Here is a 25,349-nt window from a genome sequence, read left to right as displayed (position 1 = left end):
TCCTGAGTCTAAAAAGGACACCAAGTCCTGCTAAATCTTAAACACTGACAGCAATTAAAGCCTTATCTTCAGGCCCCATAGAAGATACAAAAATTAAAACAAACTGCATTCCTGAGACACAGGGCAGGATATTAAAGCCATTCAACTCCTCAAGGCCCAGGGACTATCGCAGAAGAGGTGGGCACATAAGATTGTAAGGGCCAATTGTGAAAGATAAAATAAGTTCAGTTTCTCTATAAATTAATTATTAATGTCAAAGGCACACTGCTGCAAAACCAGTAAATGGACACCTATGTCAGATTAACAAGGTTTTCTTGAAGCATTAAAGAACTTCTTAATAACGGTTATAAAAGGCTTATGGAAGTTATATTTTATAATCAAGATTAAATTTTATAGATTGTTTATAAAATTTTGAAAAACAAATGTAATTGGCTTCATGCTGTTTTTATTAGGGTTTCTTGTTTAAAAAATTAAGTCTCAACTCAAATAATGAAGGTTTTTGCTTTTTTTGGAATGCTGGAATTATCACTTTGGTTAAATAAATGACTTTACAACGACCTGTAATCCTATTTTGTAATATCAAGTATTTTAAACCTTTTATATTTGACAAACTTTTCAAAAGCAAATTATAAATTATATCTTTTTGGCTGGGTACAGTGGCTCATGCCTGTGATCCCAGCACTTCGGGAGGCTGAGGCGGGCAGATCACGAGGTCAGGAGATCAAGACCATCCTGGCTAACACAGTGAAACCCTGTCTCTACTAAAAATACAAGAAAAAATTAGCTGGGCGTGATGGCAGGCGCCTGTAGTCCCAGCTACTTGGGAGGCCAAGGCAGGAGAATGGCATGAACCTGGGAGGTGGAGCTTGCAGTGAGCTGAGATGGCACCATAGCACCCCAGCCTTGGCGACAGAGAGAGACTCCATCTCAAAAAAAAAAAAAAAAAAATTATGTCTTTATCTAACCTAATTAGTCCTTTAAGACATTAGTTTCCTTAAGTCCAAAAATGACATAACTTGGCTTATTTTGGTATAAAAATTATACAGGAAGCATTGTCAAATATGAAATGGTGTTTGGTTTTCTTTGGGCTGTATTTGTATACATATCTAGTTGTGTTCCAAATTTATAGGAAATTCCTGTAATTCTGATATACCTTAGTGTACATTATAGTAATATTCATAATTGTTATGTTAAAATTATTGTGTGCCACAGAGGTAATAAATTTCCTTGTCAATTGTGTCTTTTAACTATGGCTGCCTTAAAACTTTTTTTCATCCATAGACAATTGTCTTGTTTTGCCTTCTTTTAAATGCTCTTTAAAAGGTGGATTTATATGCCAGGTGTGGTGGCTCATGCCTGTAATCCCAGCACTTTGGGAGGCCGAGGCGGGCAGATCACAAGGTCAGGAGATTGAGACCATCCTGGCTAAAATGGTGAAATGCTGTCTCTACTAAAAATACAAAAAATTAGCTGGGCGTGGTAGCAGGTGCCTGTAGTCCCAGCCACTCGGGAGGCTGAAGCAGGAGAATGGTGTGAACCCGGGAGGTGGAGGTTGCAGTGAGCTGAGATCATGCCACTGTACTCCAGCCTGGGTGACAGAGTAAGACTCCATCTCAAAAAAAAAAAAAAAAAAAAAAAGATGAATTTATAATTAGCTATAGTACTCTAACAGTTGCACTTAAATGCAGGTTTTCTGATGACTTTGGAAATTGTGACATTGGAATAAAGGAACTTTCAGAACTCTGATGGAGAGCTGAAATGTTCATGACTATCAAACAGAATAGGAGTTAACTGAATTAACGGAACCAATAGAAAACAGAAGTAATCTTTTTGACTTTTTGCTTAAAATGTTGCTGATACTTTTTTTGTTTTTCAGAGTTAAGAAAACATTTCTTTTAAGCTATTTACAGCTTTTAACAATTGAGTAAAGTATACTTTGTGAACAAAATTTGGAACCTAATTGTTTCCCTCTACCTGATTTCTCTAGAATTTGGAAACTATTTGTGAGTATTCTTAATCTATGGCAATATAGTTATTTGCATAAGTGCAGTAAGAATCAGTTTTCTTTTGCAATAGGACACAACTGGAGAAACTGGTTATTTTACCAAGGTTTTGACTGGAATGATGTGCTTTTCTTTAAGGAATCAAACTTGACTTATGGAGCCAATAAAGCCCTTGGGAAATTGGCCTCATAGTTTGTGTACACAGTCCCTGTACAGAGTTTCTGACCTGTCCTTAGTAAAGAATGTCACTTTCTGACAGGCACAGAGGCCCCAGGCTTATCTTGGATCCTCAAGAGGAGAGGAAATTCACCAAACTCATAGATATTTGACGGCACAAATCCATGGCTGGGCTCGGCTTTAAAAAAGTCTTATCTGGACCAGGTGTGGTGGCTCATGCCTGTAATCCCAGCACTTTGGGAGGCTGAGGCGAGTGGATCACGAGGTCAGGAGATCGAGACCATCCTGGCTAACACGGTGAAACCCTGTCTCTACTAAAAAATAAAAATAAAAATAAATAAATTAAACATAAATAAATAAGTCTTATCTGATTCCTCCTATAGAACAAAGTTCCATCAAAGCCAAGTTAAAAGCCTATGTAAAAAATAATTATTCTTGCTGTACTATATATAAATAATTAGGCCAAGTGTAATAAAGCATACCAGTCATACCATGATTTGTCTTTAGTAAAACTGAGAAACTGGAGAGAGAAAAATTATGTTTCTAAACTATAGTAGATCTGTTGTTAGATCCTAGTCTTGCCTAATGTTTTTTTCAATTTTTATTATTTTCCATATTTTGGATCGAATTCGAATTTTTCTTGACTACAAGTCTTCAAAATAATGTTTTCAATTTTTTTCCTTCTTTTTTTCCCCATTTTTCTTAATTTGGAGTCACTGAAAACTAAGCTGTGCTTTCTTAAAACCCTGCAAACTGAAGCCAGACAACTTAAACTTCAGAAGAAAATAACTACAACCTATTTACATACATAAGCCACTTTCATACCTGTCTACTAATGTATGGACTTCAGAGTAATGTGGCCTGTATTGATTTTTCCAGGACTGTTCTTTTTTTTTTACTGTTGTTTTTTTCTCCCTTCCTTCCCCCTATTTTCTCTTCACAAGACATGAGACTTCACCATCTGCTAAAAATGAGCTTTTGGGACCTCACCATTGTATTAGTTCATTTTCATGCTGCTAATAAACACATACCCAAGACTGGGCAATTTACAAAATAAAGAGGTTTAATTGGACTTACAGTTCCACATGGCTGGGGAGGCCTCAGACTCATGGCAGAGTTCAAAAGGCACTTCTTACATGGTAGCAGCAAGAGAAAATGAGGAGGAAGCAAAAGTGGAAACTCCTGATAAACCCATCAGATCTTGTAAGAGTTATTCACTATCATGAGAATAGCATGGGAAAGACCAGCCCCTGTGATTCAATGATGTCCCCCTGGGTCCCTCCCACAACACATAGGAATTCTGGGAGATGCAATTCAAGTTGAGATTTGGGTGGGAACACAGCCAACCATATCACTCTGCCCCTGACCCCTCCAAATCTCATGTCCTCACATTTCAAAACGAATCATCCCCCTAAAGACTTAAGTCCCCTAAAGTCTTAACTCATTTCAGCATTAACCCGAAAGTCCACGTTACAAAGTCTCATGTGAGACAAGGCAAGTCCCTTCCACATATGAGCCTGTAAAATCAAAACAAACTAGTTACTTCCTAGATACAATGGTGTTACACATATTGGGTAAATACAGCCATTCCAAATGGGAGAAATTTGCCAAAACCAAGGGGTTATAGGACCCATGCAAGTCCAAAATCCAGCAGAGCAGTCAAATTTTAAAGATCTAAAATGATCTCCTTTGACTCCAGGTCATGTTGATGCAAGAGGTTGGTTCCCATGGTCTTGGGCAGCTCCACCCCTGTGGCTTTGCAGGGTACAGCCTCCCTCCTGGCTGCTTTCATGGGCTGATGTTGAGTGTCTGCGGCTTTTCCAGGCACACGGTGCAAGGTGTCAGTGGATTTACCATTCTGGGGTCTGGAGGACGTTGGCCCTATTCTCACAGCTCCACTAGGCAGTACCCCAGTAGGGACTCTGTGTGGGGGCTCCCACCCCACATTTCCCTTCTGCACTGCCCTAGTAGAGGTTCTCCATGAGGGCCCCACACCTGCAGAAAACTTTTGCCTGGGCATCCAGGTGTTTCCATACATCTGAAATCTAGGCAGAGGTTTCCAAACCTCAATTCTTGACTTCTGTGCACCCACACAGCCTCAATACCATGTGAAAGCTGCCAAGGTTTGGGGCTTCCACCCTCTGAAGCCACAGCCTGAGCTGTACGTTGGCCCCTTTCTGCCATAGCTGGAGCAGCTGGGACACAGGGCACCAAGCGCCTAGGCTACACACAGCATGGGGACCCTGTGCCTGGCCCACAAAACCACTTTTTCCTCCTGGGCCTCTGGGCCTGTGATGGAAGGGGCTGCCATGAAGGTCTCTGGAGACATTTTCCCCAAAGTCTTGAGGATTAACAGTAGGCTCCTTACTACTTGCAAATTTCTGCAACTGGCTTGAATTTCTCCCCAGAAAATGGGTTTTTCTTTTCTATCACATAGTCAGGATAGACTCTCTACCAAAAAAATTTTGTTTCAATCAGCCAAGTGTGGTGGTGTGTGCCTGTAGTCCCAACTATAATACTAGGGAGGATGAGATGGGAGGATTGCTTGAGTCTAGGAGTTCAAGACTGCAGTGAGCTATGATTGAGCCCCTCCAGTAAAGCCTGGGCAACAGAGCAAGACACTATCTCTAAAAATAATAATAATAATAATAATAATAATGATAATAAAATAAAGTAATGGCAAGAGAGATCAAGTATAAATGAAGGACAAATGGGCAGATAGAGTGGAGATTTAAAATATCAACGTATGCTATGAAGAAAGACAAGTATGAAATAGTAGGTTTGGAGAGTGTGCAGCCCCACGTCATCAAGGCCACTCATTTTAGGTCACCATCTGGATCCCTGCAATGGCAGGGGCCAAGAGTAGTTAGTTTGGTAGTCCTGGGATGCAGAATTCAGAATGACACAGCCTTTCTAGGTCCCATGCAACTGCACGAGGTAAACCGGCAAGTGGCTGAGTAATACTCAGGTTCAAATTACCACACAAGGGGGCAATTAAAATTCAGAAACACTGTACTTCTATTCTTACTTTATTATTAATGACTTGCTTTCCCCTTTTAACTTCTCAGGAATTTCACTTACTCAGGGAATAAATATTTATTAGATATTTATCAGTTTGCAGAAATCCTGCAACACAGAAAAACAAGTCAACATCTGTTACTTCTATTTGCAGAAAACTGGTAAATTCAAACAGTGTGCTAATGTTTCCACTCGGGAGGAATGTAACTGCACAAAGGATCAGAAGTTTTCACATGCTGTTGCTTTCTCAGATTGCAGGGAAAAAGTAAGATCATTTTTAATTACCTGAAGATAGGATACTTTCTTACCAACAAGATTTTGAAATGTGCCTTTGGGTTAAACATGAAAACTAAGACATATAAATAATGTCTTATTATGATGCAGAGCTAAATGTGACACTGAGCTAGAAAGATCCAGATTTAAATGTACCTTGCAAGTTAATGAACCTCATTGGTAAAATAAAACAGTAATACCTGCACTACCTTGTCCATTCCACAGCATTCATATAAAGACACACACTCGCCCACACCCAAACACACCCCTATGTATACGAAAGCAACTTGTAGTCTGTAAAACACTATACCAGGTTATAGTAAATATTGATTCATTTAAAACAACTTTGAGTATCTTGTATCAGGTTCTTGGAACATAGAAGGCAAAGTCATTGTAATCAAGCTCAGCCTGCTGACAGTCACAAATGAAAGACGGTATAATATGTTGGTTAAGAGAAGGCTTCTGTGTCAAATAATATTTTATTCTCTTAGTATCAAAGTTTGCATTAGAAGAGTAAAATACGCAGTTGGGGCCAGGTGCAGTGACTCACACCTGTAATCCCAGCACTTTGGGAGGCCGAGGCAGGTGGATCACCTGAGGTCAGGAGTTCGAAACCAGTCTGACCAATATGGTGAAACCCAATCTCTACTAAAAATACAAAAATTAGCCGGGCATGGTGGCGTGCACCTGTAGTACCAGCTACTCAGGAGGCTAAGACAGGAGAATTGCTTGAACCTGGGAGGCAGAGGTTGCAGTAAGCAGAGATCGCACCACTGCACTCCAGCCTGGGTGACAGAGCAAGATTCCATTTCAAAACAAAAGAAAAAAACAAATATGCAGTTGGTATATCTTTCAAACAGATCAATTTCAAAGGCCTTGTAAGACTGTATATTGAGAAACTGTTATTTCACAGACTACATATATGTAAAATTACATATAAGACATCTAGAGACTATATATGATACATATTATATATATATATACACACACAATATGTTGGCATAGAGTCAGCATTCTGTAAATTTTCATTATTTTATTTTTGTTTTTACTTTTTTTGAGACCGAGTCTCGCTCTGTCGCCCAGGCCAGAGTGCAATGGTGCGATCTCAGCTCACTACAACCTCCGCCTCCCAGGTTTAAGTGATTCTCCTGCCTCAGCCTCTCAAGTAGCTGGGACTACAGGCGCCCACCACTATGCCCAGCTAATTTTTGTATTTTTTAGTAGAGATGGGGTTTCACCATGTTGGCCAGACTGTTCTCAAACTCCTGACCTCAAGTGATCTGCCTGCCTCAGCCTCCCAAAGTGTTGGGATTACAAGCGTGAGCCATTGTGTCCGGCCAGCATTCTGTAAATGATGAGGGCTGTTTTTATATACCCCCTTGCTGAACTAAAATAATGTTTTGTGAGCACTTACTATCTACTAAATGCTACTCTAAGCCTTCTCCGAGATTTGTCTCATTTAATTCGAGCCACAGAGAAGTCAGGCAATTTGCCAAAGATCACATTATTAACATGCTTTGGGGCTGGATTTAAGCTCTGATGCCAGAGCCAAGTTTACAGATTGTGCCTGAAAGACTGACTGGCTGGAAAAGTGGCAAAAGGAGGGTGAGCGATCTATGCATGGCTTTCTGGGATATGATTTAGCCAAAAAAAAGTTTGAATGACATCATAGTAAATTCCTGTGAAAAGGGCCTATAGAATGATGAGTTTTGTTACCACAATGTATAGACTGCCTTTGGAGTTCACATTGATTCTGCTCTAAGACATTTTCATGACTGAAAAGGCAGAAACCCCTCACAAGCACATTTCATTGAACAGCCAAACTATTGGCAATGTATCTTTTCGTTTTTTACCAGGAAATGAAGTGACTATTGACTTTTCCAAGTTTACATTCATTCTTGGAATTTGTATTTTAGGTTCCTCGCTTTAAGTTTCCAATTACACAATATCCAGTTTCTTTGGAAATTATCAACGAGGATGGACGTGTCCCATTGGAATCTCCATATCTGGTTACTGTGACTGAAGTGAACATGAGGCAAAACTGGAAACTGAGTAGGGTTTGCTTTCATCTGTAATTATTTTATCTTATAAGTAATATTGTTACTGGTTTACAAAGATCAATGGTTTTCAAAGCTTGTTCACACAAAAGAGAGCCAGGAGTTCTTGCAAATGGATTTGGATCAGTTGGCATATTGCTGTTTACTTCTGTTTCCCACTGATTTCATCATCACTTCCAGAGGCCTGGATTCTATGGTAAAAGCATTTTTGAATAATTTATACTGCAAAAAAAAAGGAAAGTCATTTTGTGGATTAATAGCAACAGTGGAGCCGGGCGCAGTGGCTCACGCCTGTAATCCCAGCACTTTGGGAGGCCGAGGCAGGCGGATCACGAGGTCAGGAGATCAAGACCATCCTGGCTAACACGGTGAAACCCCGTCTCTACTAAAAATACAAAAAATTAGCCAGGTGTGGTGGCGGGTACCTGTAGTCCCAGCTACTCGGGAGGCTGAGGCAGGAGAATGGCGTGAACCCAGGAGGCAGAGCTTCCAGTGAGCTGAGAACGTGCCACTGCACTCCAGCCTAGGCAACAGAGCAAGACTCTGTCTCAAAAAAAAAAAAAAATAGCAACAGTGACTGATTAAATTTGTGCTGCATGCTGGTCTGGTGTCTCCTTTCCCTGCTGATTCAGTGTGACAGAGGGGGTTGTGAAAGGTGTGGCCAGATAATCTTTAGGATCTATCTTCTAATTCTTAAAGGTTTTATGGTAAAATAATTGAAAAGATGCAGATATATTTTAAATAAGATGTTTACCCCTATTCACTTTACCTCAAATATGTAACTTTTTGTTACACATTTTGTGTTCACGTTTGAATACTCTAACGAGATAGGTAGGTAGGTAGAAATAATTAACTAAACAAATTTTGGTCAGCCATTAATATGTTACTAAATATCTGGGCATTTGGTATTCAGTGAGTCTTACTCTGGCCAACATAATGCATTTTTGAAATGAAAAATCCAGCAAAATAAAGTTACTAAATATTTTGCATTAACGGACATCCCCATTTTCTGTGGTGTGCTGGAAACTGTTCTTACCAGTTTTGGAGTCCTGATCATTAAATATTAAAACATTTTACAAGCTGGATGTTAAACCATTGGTAGCTTGAAATTAGCCAGGGTGAGAATATTTACACTATGGAAATTGGAAATTACAATCACAGCTGTTTCTTTTCCTTTAGATTCTGTGTACCTTTATACCCCTGCAACGTCTAACCCCTACACTACCTGTCTAGTTTTAGAAAGGATGACAAGAAAGGCAGGAAAATTGTCAAGTAATCCCATTGTAAAACTTTACTGCCACCTTATTATAAATCGTTTACCTATCAGTAAGGAGGTCCTGAGATGACCTTACTGCCAAAAACACGAAGCACATGCAGGTCAGGACTGATCCTGAGCATGGGGCTGGAAGGAAAAGGTCAGCGTGAAGGTGATCAGAAGTCTTGAACTTCTTGAGAATGCCCTCGAAGGCAATGTGAGATATTGGGCCTCACTCCCCTAAATACATTGCCTACAAAGTCAAGCAGAACTAAAAGTATGAGGCCGGGCGCGGTGGCTCAAGCCTGTAATCCCAGCACTTTGGGAGGCCGAGACGGGCGGATCACGAGGTCAGGAGATCGAGACCATCCTGGCTAACATGGTGAAACCCCGTCTCTACTAAAAAATACAAAAAACTAGCCAGGTGAAGTGGCGGGCGCCTGTAGTCCCAGCTACTTGGGAGGCTGAGGCAGGAGAATGGCGTGAACCCGGGAGGCGGAGCTTGCAGTGAGCTGAGATCCGGCCACTGCACTCCAGCCTGGGCGACAGAGCATGACTCCGTCTCAAAAAAAAAAAAAAAAAAAAAAAAAGAACTAAAAGTATGGGATAACTTAGTCATGTTATGGAGTGAAAGCTTTCATTGCACCTTAATGTGCCTAACAAATTTTATATTAGTAATTGCAAATGAAATAGTAATAGTAAATTAAAAGTAATGGCAAAAACAGCAATTACTTTTGCACCAACCTAATACAAAATGAGAAAATAAGTGTGCTTAAAATATGTTTTATGTATTTTTAGAACACACTGTGCCAGAAAAGATTAAAAAAATGAAAAAATTAGTAGAACCAATTGTTGGTGCTGCAGTGTATAATCCTTCAGGTCTCAACTTAAGCATAAAGGTAATGATGGCATTGTTGTTTTTACTGTGTTGAGTTTAGATAAAACATGTATGTCTAAACTAAGATTGGCTTTAATTAGAAAGTATAGGTAACCAGGAATGGTGGGAATAACACCTTTAAAGTATATACCTTTAAAGTATATGAAGAGGGTTTATTTTTTCTCCATTTCCCCTGGTGTTATTATTTCCAAAGTTTTGGGCAGATAGGCAAGACATATTATTTAGCAAAGTGGAGAAGAAAGAGTGTTTCCGAAGGTGAGAGGGAAGAAATGCGCTCAGTATTATTCACCTGGATATGCACGGGGAACGTGTCTTCTGGTTCCAGCTGCCCATAAAAATACATGAAGTTGGTATAATACAGATAATTGTGAAAACCAGTCAGAATTAGGGAACATACTGAAACCGCATATACGAGATTAGTCCAAAGTATTTATCAAGGCCAGATTTAGTTTTAATCTCCTCATTCTAAAAAAAAACAAAAAAAAACCGTATCAACTATTGAATCCCTCCACTTCAATCCATCTTTTTATTTTTTTATTTTGATACATGATGTGTATGTCTGAGAGCCTTAGGAAGAGGATGGGGATCTTTTCATGCAGCATCTATAGGAACAGTGGCCCCAGGGTATATTTTTATTAATATTTAAAGGAATGTACATGTTGATGCTGCTAACAACTGGGTGTGCTTTTTTCCACAGGGCTCTGAACTTTTCCACTTTAGAGTGACCGTCATTTCAGGAGTCACTTTTTGTAACTTAATTGAAGAATTTCAGGTAAAATGAAGGGGTGATGGCTGGGGAAAAAACGTGACAAAACCAATTCAAGAGACATTGAAGAGAAAAAATTGGCAGAATTGTTGTGATGGACGAGGCTTAAAGACAGGGGATCCTGAAGGGTAGCAGTGACACTGTCAGTAGTGATGAAGCCAGGGTGCGTGATGGGTGCCAGGACTGATTGATGCTGGCAGAATTTTAATAATACATATAATAATACGTGGCTGTTTTTGTTTTTGTTCCTTCTCCACCTTCCTTGTTGAGCCCAGTTTTCTGACTTTTAATGCTCTTCCTCTCACCCCTACTCCAAAGAACATATTTCTGTAACTTTTAGTTTCTAGTCTGATTATCCTCCTTATGGCTGTCTGAACTGTAATCATTGTCTTAAATATTTCAAAGGCTTTCAAGATCCAAAGAAATTGGAAACTAGAATCAGTCTTTCCCAAATCATCCCATGAAAGCGACCACTCATTTTTGCTTATTCACATAATGACATCTGTTGCCTGTGAGGCATGGGAAGGAATAAGGATTTGATAAAAATCAATTAATGAGTCATTGTCAAATGCTGATGTTACATTAACATTCTCTCTCTCTCTTTGTCTCTCTCTCTCTCTCTCCTGTTCTGACCCAGCTCTAAGGTCAGCCCCAATAATGGCTCTGCACTACTACAGTGGTGGGTGGCCATTGCAGCAGTGTAAACCTCTAAAACCCTGAGAGAAAAATTCAACCCACTAGGTAAAGAAACTAGGAAAAGAAGCATCTGTCACATAAGGAGTGTGAAGGAAAATCCCTGTTATTTTTTTCTCTCTTTTCTCGTCTCTTTGGCTCAAGAGCAGCCCTGGTTGTGGGGAACAGCACAATAGCACAGAGGGCTAAAATTCTCGTAGAAGCTCAGCTTTCTTTCCAGAGAACGAGGAAAAGGACCTCTAAGAGTGGAAAGCATGGGGGGACATCTCTATGAGAAGAGGGCTGGAGAAAGGGAGTCCTGATTCTTTATAGAAACTAGCACCAGGAAGAAGCTGCATATGAGCAGGGCACACCTAAAGAAAATAGCAAAGGCTTTGAAATAAAACTACAAAGTAAACATCCTCTAGTTTCTGAGCAGCTCCTGAGTGGCACAGGTACCAAGCAGGAAGACACAAATAGCATAGCAACAGCTTGGAAAACTGAACTGACACTGAAACCACCACCCACAGAAGGTGAGGCATAACTTGTGATCTGCACTCAAACAGTGTGATTGACTGCTAAAAACGAACAATAGATAATCAGCATTTTCCAGATAACTTTTAAACAAGAACCAGAGTCTCCCAACATAACATCAAAAATGTCCAGGATACAATCTAATGCTATTCACCATATTTACCAGGATACAATCTGATGTTACTCACCATTATTCACCAGGATACAATCTGATATTATTCACCATGTCAAGAACCAAGACAATATAATCAATTCTGAAAAGGCATCAACAAAGGACCACAAATGCAATTATCAAATATTCTAAACTAGCTATTATAACCATGCTCCAATATGGTACAGGTAAACACTTTCGAAATAAGTAGAAAGTGATAGATTATCAGCAGAGATCTAGAAGCTACTTAAAAAGGACAAAATGGAAATTTTAGAACTAAAAACTATAGTATCTAAATTTTAAAACTATCAAAAGGAATCAATTGCTGAATGGATATGGAACAAGAAAAAAATCAGTGAACTTGAAAGCAGGTCAGTGGAAACCCAACCTGAAGAAAAAATATTTTAAGAAGAAGAAGATCTTGCCTCAGGGATCTGTGTGACAGTACCAGGAGGTCTAACATTTATGTCATCAGAGTCCATGAAAAAGAGGAGAAAGAGATTGGTATGGGGAAAAAAATCCCAGCACTTTGGGAGGCCAAGGTGGGTGGATCGCTTGAGCTCAGGAATTTAAGACCAACTGAGCAACATGGCAAGGCCCTGTCTACAAATGCAAAAAAATTAGCCAGGCATGGAGGCACACACCTGTAGTTCCAGCTACTCTAGAGGCCAAAGTGGGAGGATTGCTTCAGCCTGGGAGGTCAAGGCTGCAGTGAGCTGAGATCATGCCACTGCACTCCAGTCTGGGTGACAGAATGAGACCCTGTCTCAAAAAAAAAAGAAGAAGAAAGGAAAGAAATAAAGACTGAAAAGCCTCAAGTTTGGTGAAGACACAAATTTACATATTCAAGAAGCTTAATGAGCCCTAAACAAGATAAAGATAGAGAAAACCATGCCCAAACACATCATAATCAACTACCAAAAATCAAGATGATAAAATATTGAAAATGGTCAGAGAAAAATCACACTGTATACAAGGGTACGGTTTGACTGCTGATTTCTCAACAGAAACCACAGAGGCAAAAGAAAGTTATACAACATCTTTAAAGTGTTGGGGGTGAGGGTTGGGTGGGAAGGAAGGATTGTCAATCCAGAATTCTCTACCTACTGAACATATCCTTCAGGAATAAACAATCAAGACTTTCTCAAATGAAAGAAAACTAAGAGAATCCATTGTCAGGAGAACTTCTCTTTTGAAAATGCTTAAAGAAGTTCTTCAAGCAGAAGAAAAGTGATAACAGCAGGAAACCTGAAGCTTCAGGAATGGAGGAAGAACAAAAATGGATAAAAGAAAGATAGGCAGTGACTGCACCATTAATAAAGGAAAAGAATTGTTAAGAAAATATAGAGAAAGAATATAAAGGTTCTTGGGACTGTTGGAACCTGCTTTTGAAAGTACCCTGAAATAGGCTGGGTGTGGTGGCTCACGCCTGTAATCCCAACACTTTGGGAGGTCAACGCAGGTGGATCACTTGAGCTCAGGAGTTCAAGACCAGCCTGGACAACATGGTGAAACCCCATCTCTACTAAAAATACAAAAATTAGCCAGGTGTGGTAGTGCATGCCTATAATCCCAGTTACTCGGGAGGCTGAGGCAAGAGAATTGCTTGAACCCAGGAGACAGAGATTGCAGTGAGCCAAGATCGCACCACTGCACTTCATCCAGCCTGGGTGACAGAAGTGAGACTCTGTCTCAAAAAAAAAAAAAAAAAAAGAAAAAAGAAAGTACCCTGAAATAGCCAGACCTGGTGACACATGACTGCAACCCCAGCTATTTGGGAGGCCAAGGGAGGATCCTCTGAGGCCAGGGGTTTGAGGCCTCAGTCCAGTATGAATGTGTCAGTGAATAACCACTGCACTCCAGGTTGGTAACATAGCAAAGCTCCGTCAAGGAAAGAAAGGGGAGGAGAAAGGAGAATCCTGAAACAATGAAATGCAACCCATAAGCTTGGATTTTCTTTCACCCAAAATACATTATGGGGGTAACTGGAAAAAAAGAAAAAAAAGGAGTAAGATCTGCAATTACATTATAGTATTGTCTTAATGTTAATTTCTTGACTTTGATCATTGTACTCTGATTATTTAAGTGAATTTTTGTGCTTAAAAATACAAATTACTTTAGGAGTAAATAGACATTGTATCTAAAACAGACTCCTAATTCTGAGGTTTAACCTTTTTTAGAAATGGTGTGGAATACTTGGATGGTTGAAGAAGATTAGAAGGGAAACATTTGAAGAAAAAGTATATTTCAGAACTTTAGAGGTAGCAATTTAGATGGAGAATACAGAAATCAGAGGTGATAAACGTTTCTCATCTTAGACACATGATAAATGGCTTAAATAAGCAAGTGAAATTTTTTTTTTTTTTTTTTTTTTTTTTTTTTTTTTTTTTTTTGAGACAGAGTCTCACTCTGTCGCCCAGGCTGGAGTGCAGTGGTGCAATCTCGGCTCACTGCAAGCTCCGCCTCCTGGGTTCATACCTTTCTCCTGCCTCAGCCTCCCGAGTAGCTGGGACTATAGGCACCCACCACCATGCCTGGCTAATTTTTTTGTATTTTTAGTAGAGACGGGGTTTCACCATGTTTGCCAGGATGGTCTTGATCTCCTGACCTCATGATCTGCCTGCCTCAGCCTCCCAAAGTGCTGGGATTACAGACATGAGCCACCGCACCCAGCCACAAGTGAAATTTTTACATCATCTGGTGGAGTGACTGAAATTTCATTAGGTAGAAATGGATAAGGAAGGCATTCTGTATGGAGAGACCAGGTACAGAGATGGGAAAGTGATTCAGGATTTTTCTTGGCCACTTTACCAACCAGGGACCTCCACAGCTGGTGACACCCTCCACCTGGCCCTTGCTCAGCCCTGAGCCTGCTGCCGGAGGCACCCTGCCCACTTGTCCCACCTGTGTTGTAGCTTGTACCCATGTTCTTGTCCTGCATCCAAGTGTAATGAGGATACACTGACAACTGAAGAGTGAGGAGGGCAGAGAATAATTTTATTGAGTGATGGAACAGCTCTCAGCAGAGAGGGGACATGGGGGTGGTCCCTCACCCCTGCAGTCAGGTGGTTTCTTTGCCAGTGTGGCTGAGTCTGGGGCCTTTATGGGCTCAGAATAGGGGAGAGCATGCTGATTGGTTTATAAGTATGCAAAGAAAGGCTAAAGCGAAGTCACCACTCAAAGGTGGGCACAGCAGTGTAGAAAACCAATTAGGAAGGATAGGTATATGTAAAACAGGTGAAGGGTGGGATCAGTCAGAGGAAAGCATGCCAAACAGGAACACAGGTTCTGAATTCGGTATGTGGATTTACCTGGGACTGTCTTCAGCTTGAAGGTCAGGTTTCACCAGGGACCTGCCCTATCTGCCTAGGCATTTGACTGCCTCCTATCACTGTCAAAAGCATAAAGTTTGCTTTTTGAATAGCTGAAATCCATTTGGCTGGGATATAAGGTTATTTAGAAGAAAACCAGTTGTGGAAAGCTTTGAATGTCGGAGTGAAAGCTTTAGAGCATTCCTGTCAACATTCCTGTCAACAATGAAAAGCTATTAAACATTTTTTGGAAAAAGGTGTTTATACACAGACTGGTGTTTTATACAAAGATAAATCTGGCAATGTTAGGATGTCAACATGGACTGGTGGCCTGGGAAGGAGGCTACTAGAGTAGCCTATTTATGAAAAGTGGCACAATAATCACAGTAGCAGTACTGAAAGAATGGAAAGAATGAATGTGAGGGGAATTTCAGAGAATTTGTAGCATGGAGAGACTGTTTCTAAGAAACCAGCTACCTCCTTGGGTCACTGGGAGGATGGCCATACCTTTAACTTGAGCTAGGCCTTAAAGCAGCCCGTCATCCTTTTTCTTGTCCTTTGCACTTTCCCACATTCCCTACTGTCCTAGTTCCACTCATCAGCATGTTCTTCTCCCACAAAAGATGATCTGGCTTCCTGCTTCACAAAGGAAACATAAGCCTGGGCTTGAACCCCCTACTTTCTTTATGCCCCACTTCTATATTTAACATACAATGACCCCACCCTTGCCTCACATCTCAGAGAAAAAGGCATCACTGTCCCTCTCTGTCAATCATCCTACCTCTCCTCCAGAAATTTACTTGCTTCTGTTAATTAGCTATTCATGCAGAGGAAACATTTTGAATACATAAAAAGTTTCCTATACTGGCAGCACCTACAAAGAGGATTTCCTAAAGAGGTGGTAGCTTGAAAGAGCACAGACATAGGCCTCTACCTGGAATGTTCCTTTATCTCCTTCTCTTCTGTGAACCCACTTATTCGTCATGATCCAGCTCAGAAAGCGCATTCCCTGACTGCCCTAGGCAGGTAGGCATTCCCTCCTCCACGTTCCCAGAGCTCTTTGCCCATTCCTCTGTGACTGAACAGAGAATGTTCTGCTGTGTAAGCATTTTATCTGCCTCCTTCCACCGTTAAAGATAGGGTAAAGGCATAGGATAATACATGTACTTCTTAGCCCCTATTTATTGTAGGCAAATTGTTACTTGTTCAATTGTCAAGAGACTGTTTCCAAGCTTTGTGGATGCTGAATGTCTTTGTAACTCTGGGCAGCGTTTTGCTCTCCGATTAATTGTGGGGACCATAAAATTTTCAGTGTTTTGCATTGCTAAATTCAGAAAGCTTAAAGACTTTGCTTTTTCTGTTGCAGATTTATGTTGATGAGGCACCACTGCCATTCCCAGGACACACGCTTATTGCCGTGGCAACAGCGGTAGTGCTAGGGGGATTAATTTTTATGGCATTTATGTTTCAACTGCATGGCATCCATCCGTGGAAGACATTCCAAAACTGGATTAGAAGAAAACAAGCGAAGCTTTCAAGTATCACTCTCAGTGAGCTGATTCGTAGATGAAAGTCTGAAGAGTGAATACATAGTCATCATAATTTCTCTTTATTTTCTAGTTTTATCATACAATTCCAAGAACAATATACTTAAATGTTAAATGTGCACGCTACATAAAATCCTACAGAATTGTCATTATAATTCAAATTGCTACTTGTCAATATATTCACCATTCCCTTTTCTTATTTTGAATACATAGAAAATGTCTTATGCCAGGGCTTATGTTGAAGATTTTCCTTGAGGTTTTTAGAAAAGTATAAAATGACAACCAACTCAACATGGAACAGGTGTTCTGTGTTGTTCACCTCTTAGTGCCTGGAGCCCATTCTGTGGGGTCAGAAGCCCTGAGCTCTGCTCCTTCCAGATAGCGTTTGAGTAGAGTGCAGTTATGCCAAGGTGAGGTAGGAGTGAAGACGGCGGATCAGCAGAAGTGTTTTCAGAGCCTTGTGGGAATGAAAGAGGAAGCCATTCAAGTTTCTTCCGGCAACTTCAAAACCAGATTGTCGTACCTAGAGAGGGAAATGTGACCCCATCATTAGGGTGTTAGAAGAATGCGGTATCTGAGCAGGGTATTGGTTTACAAACCTACATGCAGCATGGAGAATTCCAAAAGCTGTATCTCTGTGTGCTCTCAAAGTACCAGTCCCCAGGTAGTCGGAAGATGACCATAACATTCAGAGATCAGAGCCTCATGCTCCCTGGAAAAGCTCAGGAGGGCAGCACACTGTTTTGAAACATAAGGCAAGGAAGCATCCAATCCAGGTCTGAGACCATCTAGCATTAAAATTCCTTAGAGAGGGCAGTGCAGCAAGTGGGCAAGAGAATCAGACTCCAGAGCCAGACCTCCTGGGTTTGCCATTTACCAGATATGTAACCTTGGGCAAGTTAATTTATTTGTGCATGAGTTGCTTCACCTATAAAATGGGAAGACATTAACACCTACCTAATGAAACAGGAAATTTTCCTTGACCCCTTCACAGGCCTCGTGACAGGGATGCCTCACTTATTCAGCCTGCAGCTCTCAACCCCTCATGGGAGGGGGAGCATGCAGGTGAGCGGGTGTAGGAGCCAGAGTGAGCACTTTTGGGTGCCAGCAGGAGCAAAACTCCATGTAGGCCCCAAGGCAGCATCTAGGGAGGAGGAGTCATGATCCCCAAAGTCGCAGAAGGCGTATGTTACAGTGCTCTTTTAACTCTGCTGTCCGTGGATGGCTTAAGTGTTAAACAGCTCAGTGGGCTCTCTGCCTTTTTGTGGGAGGCAGTTGCTCTTTAGCAGCGAGGGCAGAGGGTCAATGTGACAGCTTTTAGTGTCCACACCCATGGTACCCAAGCTCTTGTTCAGTGTCTAGGAAAAATCAGTTTGCATGAACAAATTGAAGGGTGGTGAATGTGGAGGATTTTATTGCTGATGGAAGTGGCTCTTGACAGGAAGGAGAGTTGGAAGAGGGCTGGAGCAGGAAGGTGATCTTCCCCTGGAGCGCTGGAGTCTGGTCATCCCTGGCCAGACTCCTCTCTGAAGCAACACCGTCAAACCATCCCTCTGAAGTCAAGCTGCTTGTCTCTGACGTCGGACCACAGTCTCCGACGTCCAGCTGCTTCTCTTCTTCTCCCCTTCTCTGCTCTCTGCCAGTCGGGTAATGGGTTTTTAATGGGTACAGGATTGGGGGTGGGGCAGGCCATGTGTGGTTTTGGAAAAGGCAATATTTGAGTAGGAAAACAGGAATGCATGTTCTCACTTTGGGCCATGGTTCCAAGCTTGAGGGTGGGGCTTCTCCAGGGACTCTGCCCTTTTCTGCCTAGAATTTCTCTGCCTCCTGTCCCTATCACTAACAGGGTTCTCAGGAGGATCAAATGAATGAATATGTGTAAAATATTTAGAACAGGACCCGTTTACAGTGTGTGTGATAAGTGTTGGCTGTAATTGATGCTGCTGCCCCTGCTGATGTGTTTAGGTCGTAAGTAATACAGAGATTTTTGTCTAATTAAAATAACAAGGGAGATGCACTCTTCTGTAGATGCACTACAGAATGTCAGAGACACAAAGCAAAGTCTAAACAATCAGTTTTTGTCATGGGCAGGAATGAGGACCATTCTGGGGACCTAGGAAATGAGCGTTTGTCAACTCCTCAGAGCTTCCCTTGGACCAGGGGTCTAGAGATAGAGTATAGCACAGTGGTTAAAAGTATAGGCTCCAAAATCTAAAGCCTGGGTTTTTTTTCTCTTAATAAACTTTGTTTAATGTTAGAATAGTTTAAGATTTACAGAAAAGTTGTGAAGATGGTGCAGACAGTTTCTGTGTAAAAGCCAGAAAACGTTGTTACTGGGCCCTTAAGCTGTGTGCTTGGGCCCACTCCCACCCTGTGGAGTGCTTTCTTGCTTTAATAAATCTGCTTTCATTGCTTCCTTCCTGTGTTTCATTCCTTTGTTACTTTGTGTGTTTTGTTCAATGAGATGTCTCACTCTGTCAGTCGCCCAGGCTGGAGCGCAGGGACATGATCACAGCTTACTGCAGCCTCAACTTCCTGGGCTCCAGGAATTCTTAAAAGCCTGACCTGTAAAAATTTCCCCAGGCTTTAGGCAATACAATGAACACATTTCTATAAATTGCAATTCTACAATGTAACTCTTTTCTATTCTGATGCCTAACACCTTTCAGTTTATTTTTTGTTAGAATCTACCACTTGACAAACAGTGGAACACAGGAAGGATTTCGAGGTTTCAGCTGCAAGGGAAGCACATTAGGAAATGGCAAAGATTTCACTGTAGGAAGAATTGAGATGATACTTGGTTGGCCAGGTTTCTTAGGCAGTTTTTATAGCAGTAACAACCCTCAGATCTCACTCTTAGTTGCTTAGAACAATAAACATTTCTTGCCCACTGGTCTGACAATCGGCTGTGGTGGCTCCATACGTCTCTCATTCTAGGACACAGGCCAAAGAGCAGGGGCCACTTGGGCAGCTGTACAACACATCTGCTGTCGCCCAAATCAAATCGTGTGGCCAGCCAGGCTTGGTGGCAAACACCCGTAATCCCAAAACTTTGGGAGGCCAAGGTGGGAGGATCACTTGAGGCAGGTGTTTGAGAGCAGCCTGGGCAACGTAGTGAGACCCCCTTCCTACCACCACCACCAAAAAATAAATAAATAAATAAACCACCAAAAAAAAAAAAAAAAAAAATTAGCCAGGGGTGGTGGTGTACACCCATAGTTCCAGCTAATCGGGAGGCTGGGGTGGGAGGATCACTGGAGCCCAGGAAGTTGAGGCTGCAGTAAGCCGTGATCACGCCCCTGCACTACAGCCTGGGCAACAGAGTAAGACACTGCATTGAACAAAACACAAAGTAACAAAGGAATGAAACACAGGAAGGAAGCAATGAAAGCAGAGATTTATTAAAGCAAGAAAGCACTCCACAGGGTGGGAGTGGGCCCAAGCACACAGCTTAAGGGCCCAGTAACAACGTTTTCTGGGTTTTAAGCCCTCCTTTTGAGATTCCTATAGGTTACCCCTTATCTGGATGAAGGATTTGGTCCGTGGCTAAAGGTTGGGGTAAATTGGCGCCCTATGCAGATGAAGGGATGGTCCCTGTTCGGCCCAGGCCAATCCAGGGCACTCTCCCTTTTCATCTGAGCCCTGGTGGAGGTGGGAGGGCTGCAGGGAGAGAGGCCTTTGATCCTTTGTTACTGGGCGTGGGAAGCTGGGGTTTTCTCTTTTGATTTAGCTTTAGGAAGTTGGCATTAATTGGCCTTCGGTTCCCCGCCCAGACACAGGTGCTCCCCTTTTGGTCCAGCTTTGGGGGATTATCGGGAGTTGGCCTGAGAGTCCTGCCCCTAGACCCTGGTGTTTTCCCTTGATTCAGCTTTAGGAAGTCGGCATGAATTGGCCTTAAGTTCCCTGCCTCCAGACCCTATTCTCCTGCCTCAGCGGTAGGGAGACTTCTTACATGGCAATGGGCTTCCACCAGAACACAAAAACGGGAGCTGCTAGAGTCTCCTTAATGCCTGGTCTTGGCTGCCCCGGAATGTCACCTCTGCCTCATTCTGCTATCAAGGTGGTGGCAGGGACAGCCCAGGTTCAAAGGAAGGAGAAGTAGACTCCCTCTTTTTTGACTGGCAAGGGGACATTGCAAAAGATCCTGTTGTTTGGGGGGATTGTTGCAGTCATCTTTGGAAACACAATCTGCCACTTTGATGTTCATCAAAGAAATCTACTTGAGCTGTGAGCTAAACCGGTATTCGACCTCAGAAATCCACAAAATCGGTTCTGAACTGCATTGTCATCTCAGCGTTTGGCCACAGGCAATGAGAGCTTCGTTCAGAAGAGTAACAAAATCGTTCTGACCGAGACCATTTTATCTAGATCAGTAATTTGGGGATTTGCGTGTCTCAGTGCCATCGGAAGCAACCATCTAACCCAGAAATGCTAACACTCCTCTTGTTTCAGCAGTCACTGACTACCTACCTCCCTCGGCCCCCTCCCCATCTCACATCACCCTCAGGGGCCTCTGAGCACAGCATCACCTAGGCCCTCCAGGGCCACAGCAGCAGAACCTCCTGCCCAGATCTCTCTAGGCACTGCCATTGTGTGACTAAACTCCCCTCTCAACCACAACCTCCAGCTACAGGACGCTCATCCAGATCAAAAATCCAAAGGCAGGCGTCTGGCTGGCTGCAGGAATCCAGAGCCATGGGTGTCCCTAAATTAGTCAACCATGGCTGGGAGACAGAGCCATGCAATCCAGTCCCAGCCTTCTGCTCACTGGCGCCGTTCTCGGAGAAGGAGAAACCACGCTGGAGCGGGCACTCCCACGAGTTGTCGGGGAACAAGAACGCGGATCCTGGCGGGAGAGAGCGAACAGTGCACCCGCGCGGCGGCTGTCACCCGCTTTGGAACACGTAAGTGCCCGGCCAACCAGCATCCCAGAAACGCCTAGGGAGCGGGGCGCGCGGACAAGGAGAGACCGCGCTGGGAGGGCACGGAAGAACGAGCGCGCTGCCGCCTCCACGCTGAGCTCAGCGCGCCAGGCGGCCCCAAGGCAGGGCGCGGGGCTGAGACGCCCGAGTGGTCCGTCTCGGGAGGCGCAGACGCGGTTCCTCCCGAGGGCACTCGTGCTGTGAGGAGCAAATCCTAGGGACCTCTGCGTCCTGAGCACCCAGCGGGGCCCGCGCCCTTAGGACCTGCGCCTGCCTGAGGGGAAAACCCGCCCACCACCCACGGTCGCCCACTGCGCTTGCCTGCCAGCTTCCTCCCCTGCCAGCCTCCTCCTCCCTGCCAACCTCCTCCTCCCTGCCCAGCCTCTTTCTCTCTGCCAGCCTCCTCCTCCCCCACCGGCCTCCTCCTCTCCCGCCAGCCTCCTCCTCCCTGCCAACCTCCTCCTCTCCTGCCAGTCTCTTTCTCCCGCCAACCTCCTCCTCTCCTGCCAGCCTCCTCCTTTCCTGCCAGCCTCTTTCTCTCTGCCAGCTTCCTCCTCCTCCCTGCCAGCCTCCTCCTCTCCTGCCAGCCTCCTCCTCCTTGCAAGCCTCCTTCCTGCCAGCAGCTTTCTCCCTACCAACCTCCTCCTCTCCTGCCACCCTTCTCCTCCCTGCCAGTCTCCCCCTCTTCTGCCAGCCTCCTCCTCTCCTGCCAGCCTCCTCCTCCTCACCAGCCCCCTCCTCCCTTTTCATCCAAGATCATTTGACCTGTCAATCAAGGCCTAGTTGAAACGTCACCTCCGTAGAAAAGTTTCTCCCCAGCTGTCTCTGATAATTGGTTCTCTCCTTTGAGTAGGGTAGCATGGTGCACATTTCTATATCATGCTTCTTGGCCCAGTTTTGGCATTTACACGCTTATCTCTCCCCTGCAATGGGGACAGTGCTAATTTTATGTCACATTTCTTTTTAATGTCTTCCTAAAAGAGTGACCAACACATGGTTGATATTCAACAAATGATTGGGAAAAAAACAAGAAAAAGAAAAATGCTGTTTATAATCAAGTACAGGGGAGACTATGAGAATATAAATAAGGCATAAGAGCATCTTGTTATAAGAGAAGTTCATATAAAATAACACATTTCAGGCACAAACTAGACACTCAATAAATATTGGTTGAAAATGAATACAAAGAAAGAACTCAAAATAAGAGGCTTTGGGGAATCATTATATACATAAAATTATAAGGGAATGGGGTTTTTTGGTCTCTAACTTTCTAAGAGTAATAACTGGAAAATTTAGAAAATAAAAGTATGAAAAAAATTTTAAATCATATCATTTAAAATTTAAGTGTATTTCTTAATCTTTTATGGTGTGTGTGTGTACATATACATTAAGCATACGTAATATAGATACATTAACTGGGTCTAAATCGAAAGTAACATGAAGAGCTTGCTGCCAAATGACATTCGTAATTTATTATATGTAAGTCTTTTTTTTTCTTTTAAAAATCTTTCCCTCTCTCTCTTTGTACGTCAACATAAGTTGTTTGTTTTGTTTTGTTTTGTTTTGTTTTTTTGAGACGGAGTCTCACTCTGTCGCCCAGGTTGGAGTGGAATGACACGATCTCGGCTCAGTGCAACCTCTACTTCCCAGGTTCAAGCAATTCTCCCGCCTCAGCCTCCCAAACAGCTGGGATTACAGGCACCCACTATCATGCCCAGCTAATTTTTCTATTTTTGTAGAGACAGGGTTTCACCATGTTGGCTAGGCTGGTCTTGAACTCCTGACCTCAGGTGATCTACCTGCCTTGGCCTCCCAAAGTCCTGGGATTACAGGTATGAGTCATCGAAAGAAAACCCTCCTGGTTTTGTTCAATGTGAATTTTCTTAAATATGCTTGCAATTACTGAACATGTTAGCTGGCAGTAATGGCCTTTATGTTGATTTGTTTAGTTAAAATTATCTTTGCACAGAGTCCCTACATGTTAAAGGTTTACACCATTAGCAAGTTCAGGTTTTCTCTTCATTTGCTTGTTTTCACAGTGGTCACCAAAAATAAAAAGATATTTCATCTGAACTGCTTTGTTAAGAATATGGCTTTAAAAAGATATTTTTCTTGTCCTAGAAAAAGTGAGAAAGTAGGAAAGAAATTATTTATTTCCTTTGAGAATAACTCATGTTTTTGCCAGATACTGATAGGTTTTTTTCCTCCCTTTACCCTTATAATTAAAATTATTTTTAGCAGGTATCACTTAGAATCAAGGGAGCACTTTGTGTATCTTTAGATTTTTTTTTTTTTTTTGGAAACTCAGACAAGTTTCCTTTGATGATGTATTTGAATAATATTATCTATGCATTAATTGTGTTGATGTCTTCTTTAATAGCCTCTATAAATTTCCTAGGTTAGTTCTCCATTCTCTGCCCTCCACACCTAAAGAAATTCATTATTATGCATGATCATATGTAGATTAAAGAACAGAAAATTAATAAGCTTTATTATAAATACTTTAGTATCATGCATACTCACATGTTTTTCCTATGTTGTAAATTTACAATAAAAATAAAGAAGGCCAAATTCATGCTTATCCTTTTAATTCAAGCATTTATCTTTAAAGGTAAAGAAGACACCACAAACATTTAATGAGCCCTTCCTATACTATGTGCTTATCACTCAACTATTATAAATAATTTTGCAGTTAGGCTTGTAGCAAAGAAACTGATAATAGTTTTAAATGATATTATAAGTATTGCAATGGAGAAAAATAATCAGATAACTTATCTGACCATGGTTTAGGTTCTTCTCTTGGAAAAATATTTTTGAGTCAGACTGTGGTTGGTCCTTCTCTTTTTAATGCCCTTTCCCCTCTTTGGTCCTCAATTTAAAACTATTTATAGAAGCATCTATCATGATAGATTCTGTCTCTGCATAAGTGATTGTAATTAGCTCTATCTCATGAAAGTTTCCTAGGATTGAATAAAAGAGAGCCAGAGTTTGCAGTAGCTCAAACCTGTAATCCCAGTACTTTGCAAGGCCCAGGCAAGAGAAGCTTTTGAGGCCAGGAGTTCAAGAACAGCCTGGACAACAAAGCCAGATCCTGTCTCTAAAAAAATTTTTTTTAATTAGCCAGGTATGGTGATGTGCACCTGCAGTCAGTCCCAGCTACTTGGGAAACTAGGGCAGGAGGATTGCTTGAGCCTGGGAGGTCAAGACTGCAGTGAGCCATGATCTCACCACTGCACTCCAGCCTGCGTGACGGAGTGAGATCCTGTCTCAAAAATAAATAAAAATCAAAATAATGTACTTTTAAAAAGAGAGGGAGCCAGACCTCACTTTCTGATTTATCATCATGCCATACATAAATCTCAGAGGTTACTGTTCTAATGAAGTATCTAATGATATTGATTCCTTCTGGTGAATTCTGTTTTGCTTTATATTATATTACAATAAAGGGTACGTTTTTTTCTTTTGGGATTTAGAAGAAAAATATTACCCCACTGACACAGATTGATCTATCTAGAGTGAGTAGCAGGTTCACAAATTAGTTGTTTTTGTTTACAGAGATGGAATTGTCACTTTTGTATGCCACAGCCTCAATTTTGGAAGGGTCTGGTGTTTCATGAGGAGTTTAAATATAACCAAGGCAAGTTAGTGCTATGGTCTGAATGTCTGTGTCCCTCACCCCCACCCTCGGCACCATTCATATGTTAAAACCTAATCCCCCGTGATAGGATTAAGAGGTGGAGCCTTTGGGAGGTAATTAGGTCACAG

The 25,349-nt window shown here is 42.1% G+C and overlaps 1 protein-coding gene across 1 annotated transcript in view; it reads left to right on the top strand.

The window, feature by feature from the left end:
• CATSPERB (cation channel sperm associated auxiliary subunit beta) overlaps positions 1-17,741 on the top strand; it is a 152,580-nt gene extending 134,839 nt beyond the window's left edge. The window contains 6 exon segments of the mRNA XM_045396737.3: positions 5,353-5,463; positions 7,388-7,523; positions 9,582-9,682; positions 10,379-10,453; positions 16,482-16,687; positions 17,657-17,741. Of these exon segments, the coding sequence (XP_045252672.3) occupies positions 5,353-5,463; positions 7,388-7,523; positions 9,582-9,682; positions 10,379-10,453; positions 16,482-16,687; positions 17,657-17,741 (714 nt within the window).
• Positions 17,742-25,349: the final 7,608 nt, after the last annotated feature.

The sequence above is a fragment of the Macaca fascicularis genome, chromosome 7 (assembly GCF_037993035.2).
Source record: "Macaca fascicularis isolate 582-1 chromosome 7, T2T-MFA8v1.1".
NCBI lineage: Eukaryota > Metazoa > Chordata > Mammalia > Primates > Cercopithecidae > Macaca > Macaca fascicularis.
Note: the sequence above shows the minus strand (reverse complement) of the source record. Positions and strands in the feature narration are given on the sequence as shown.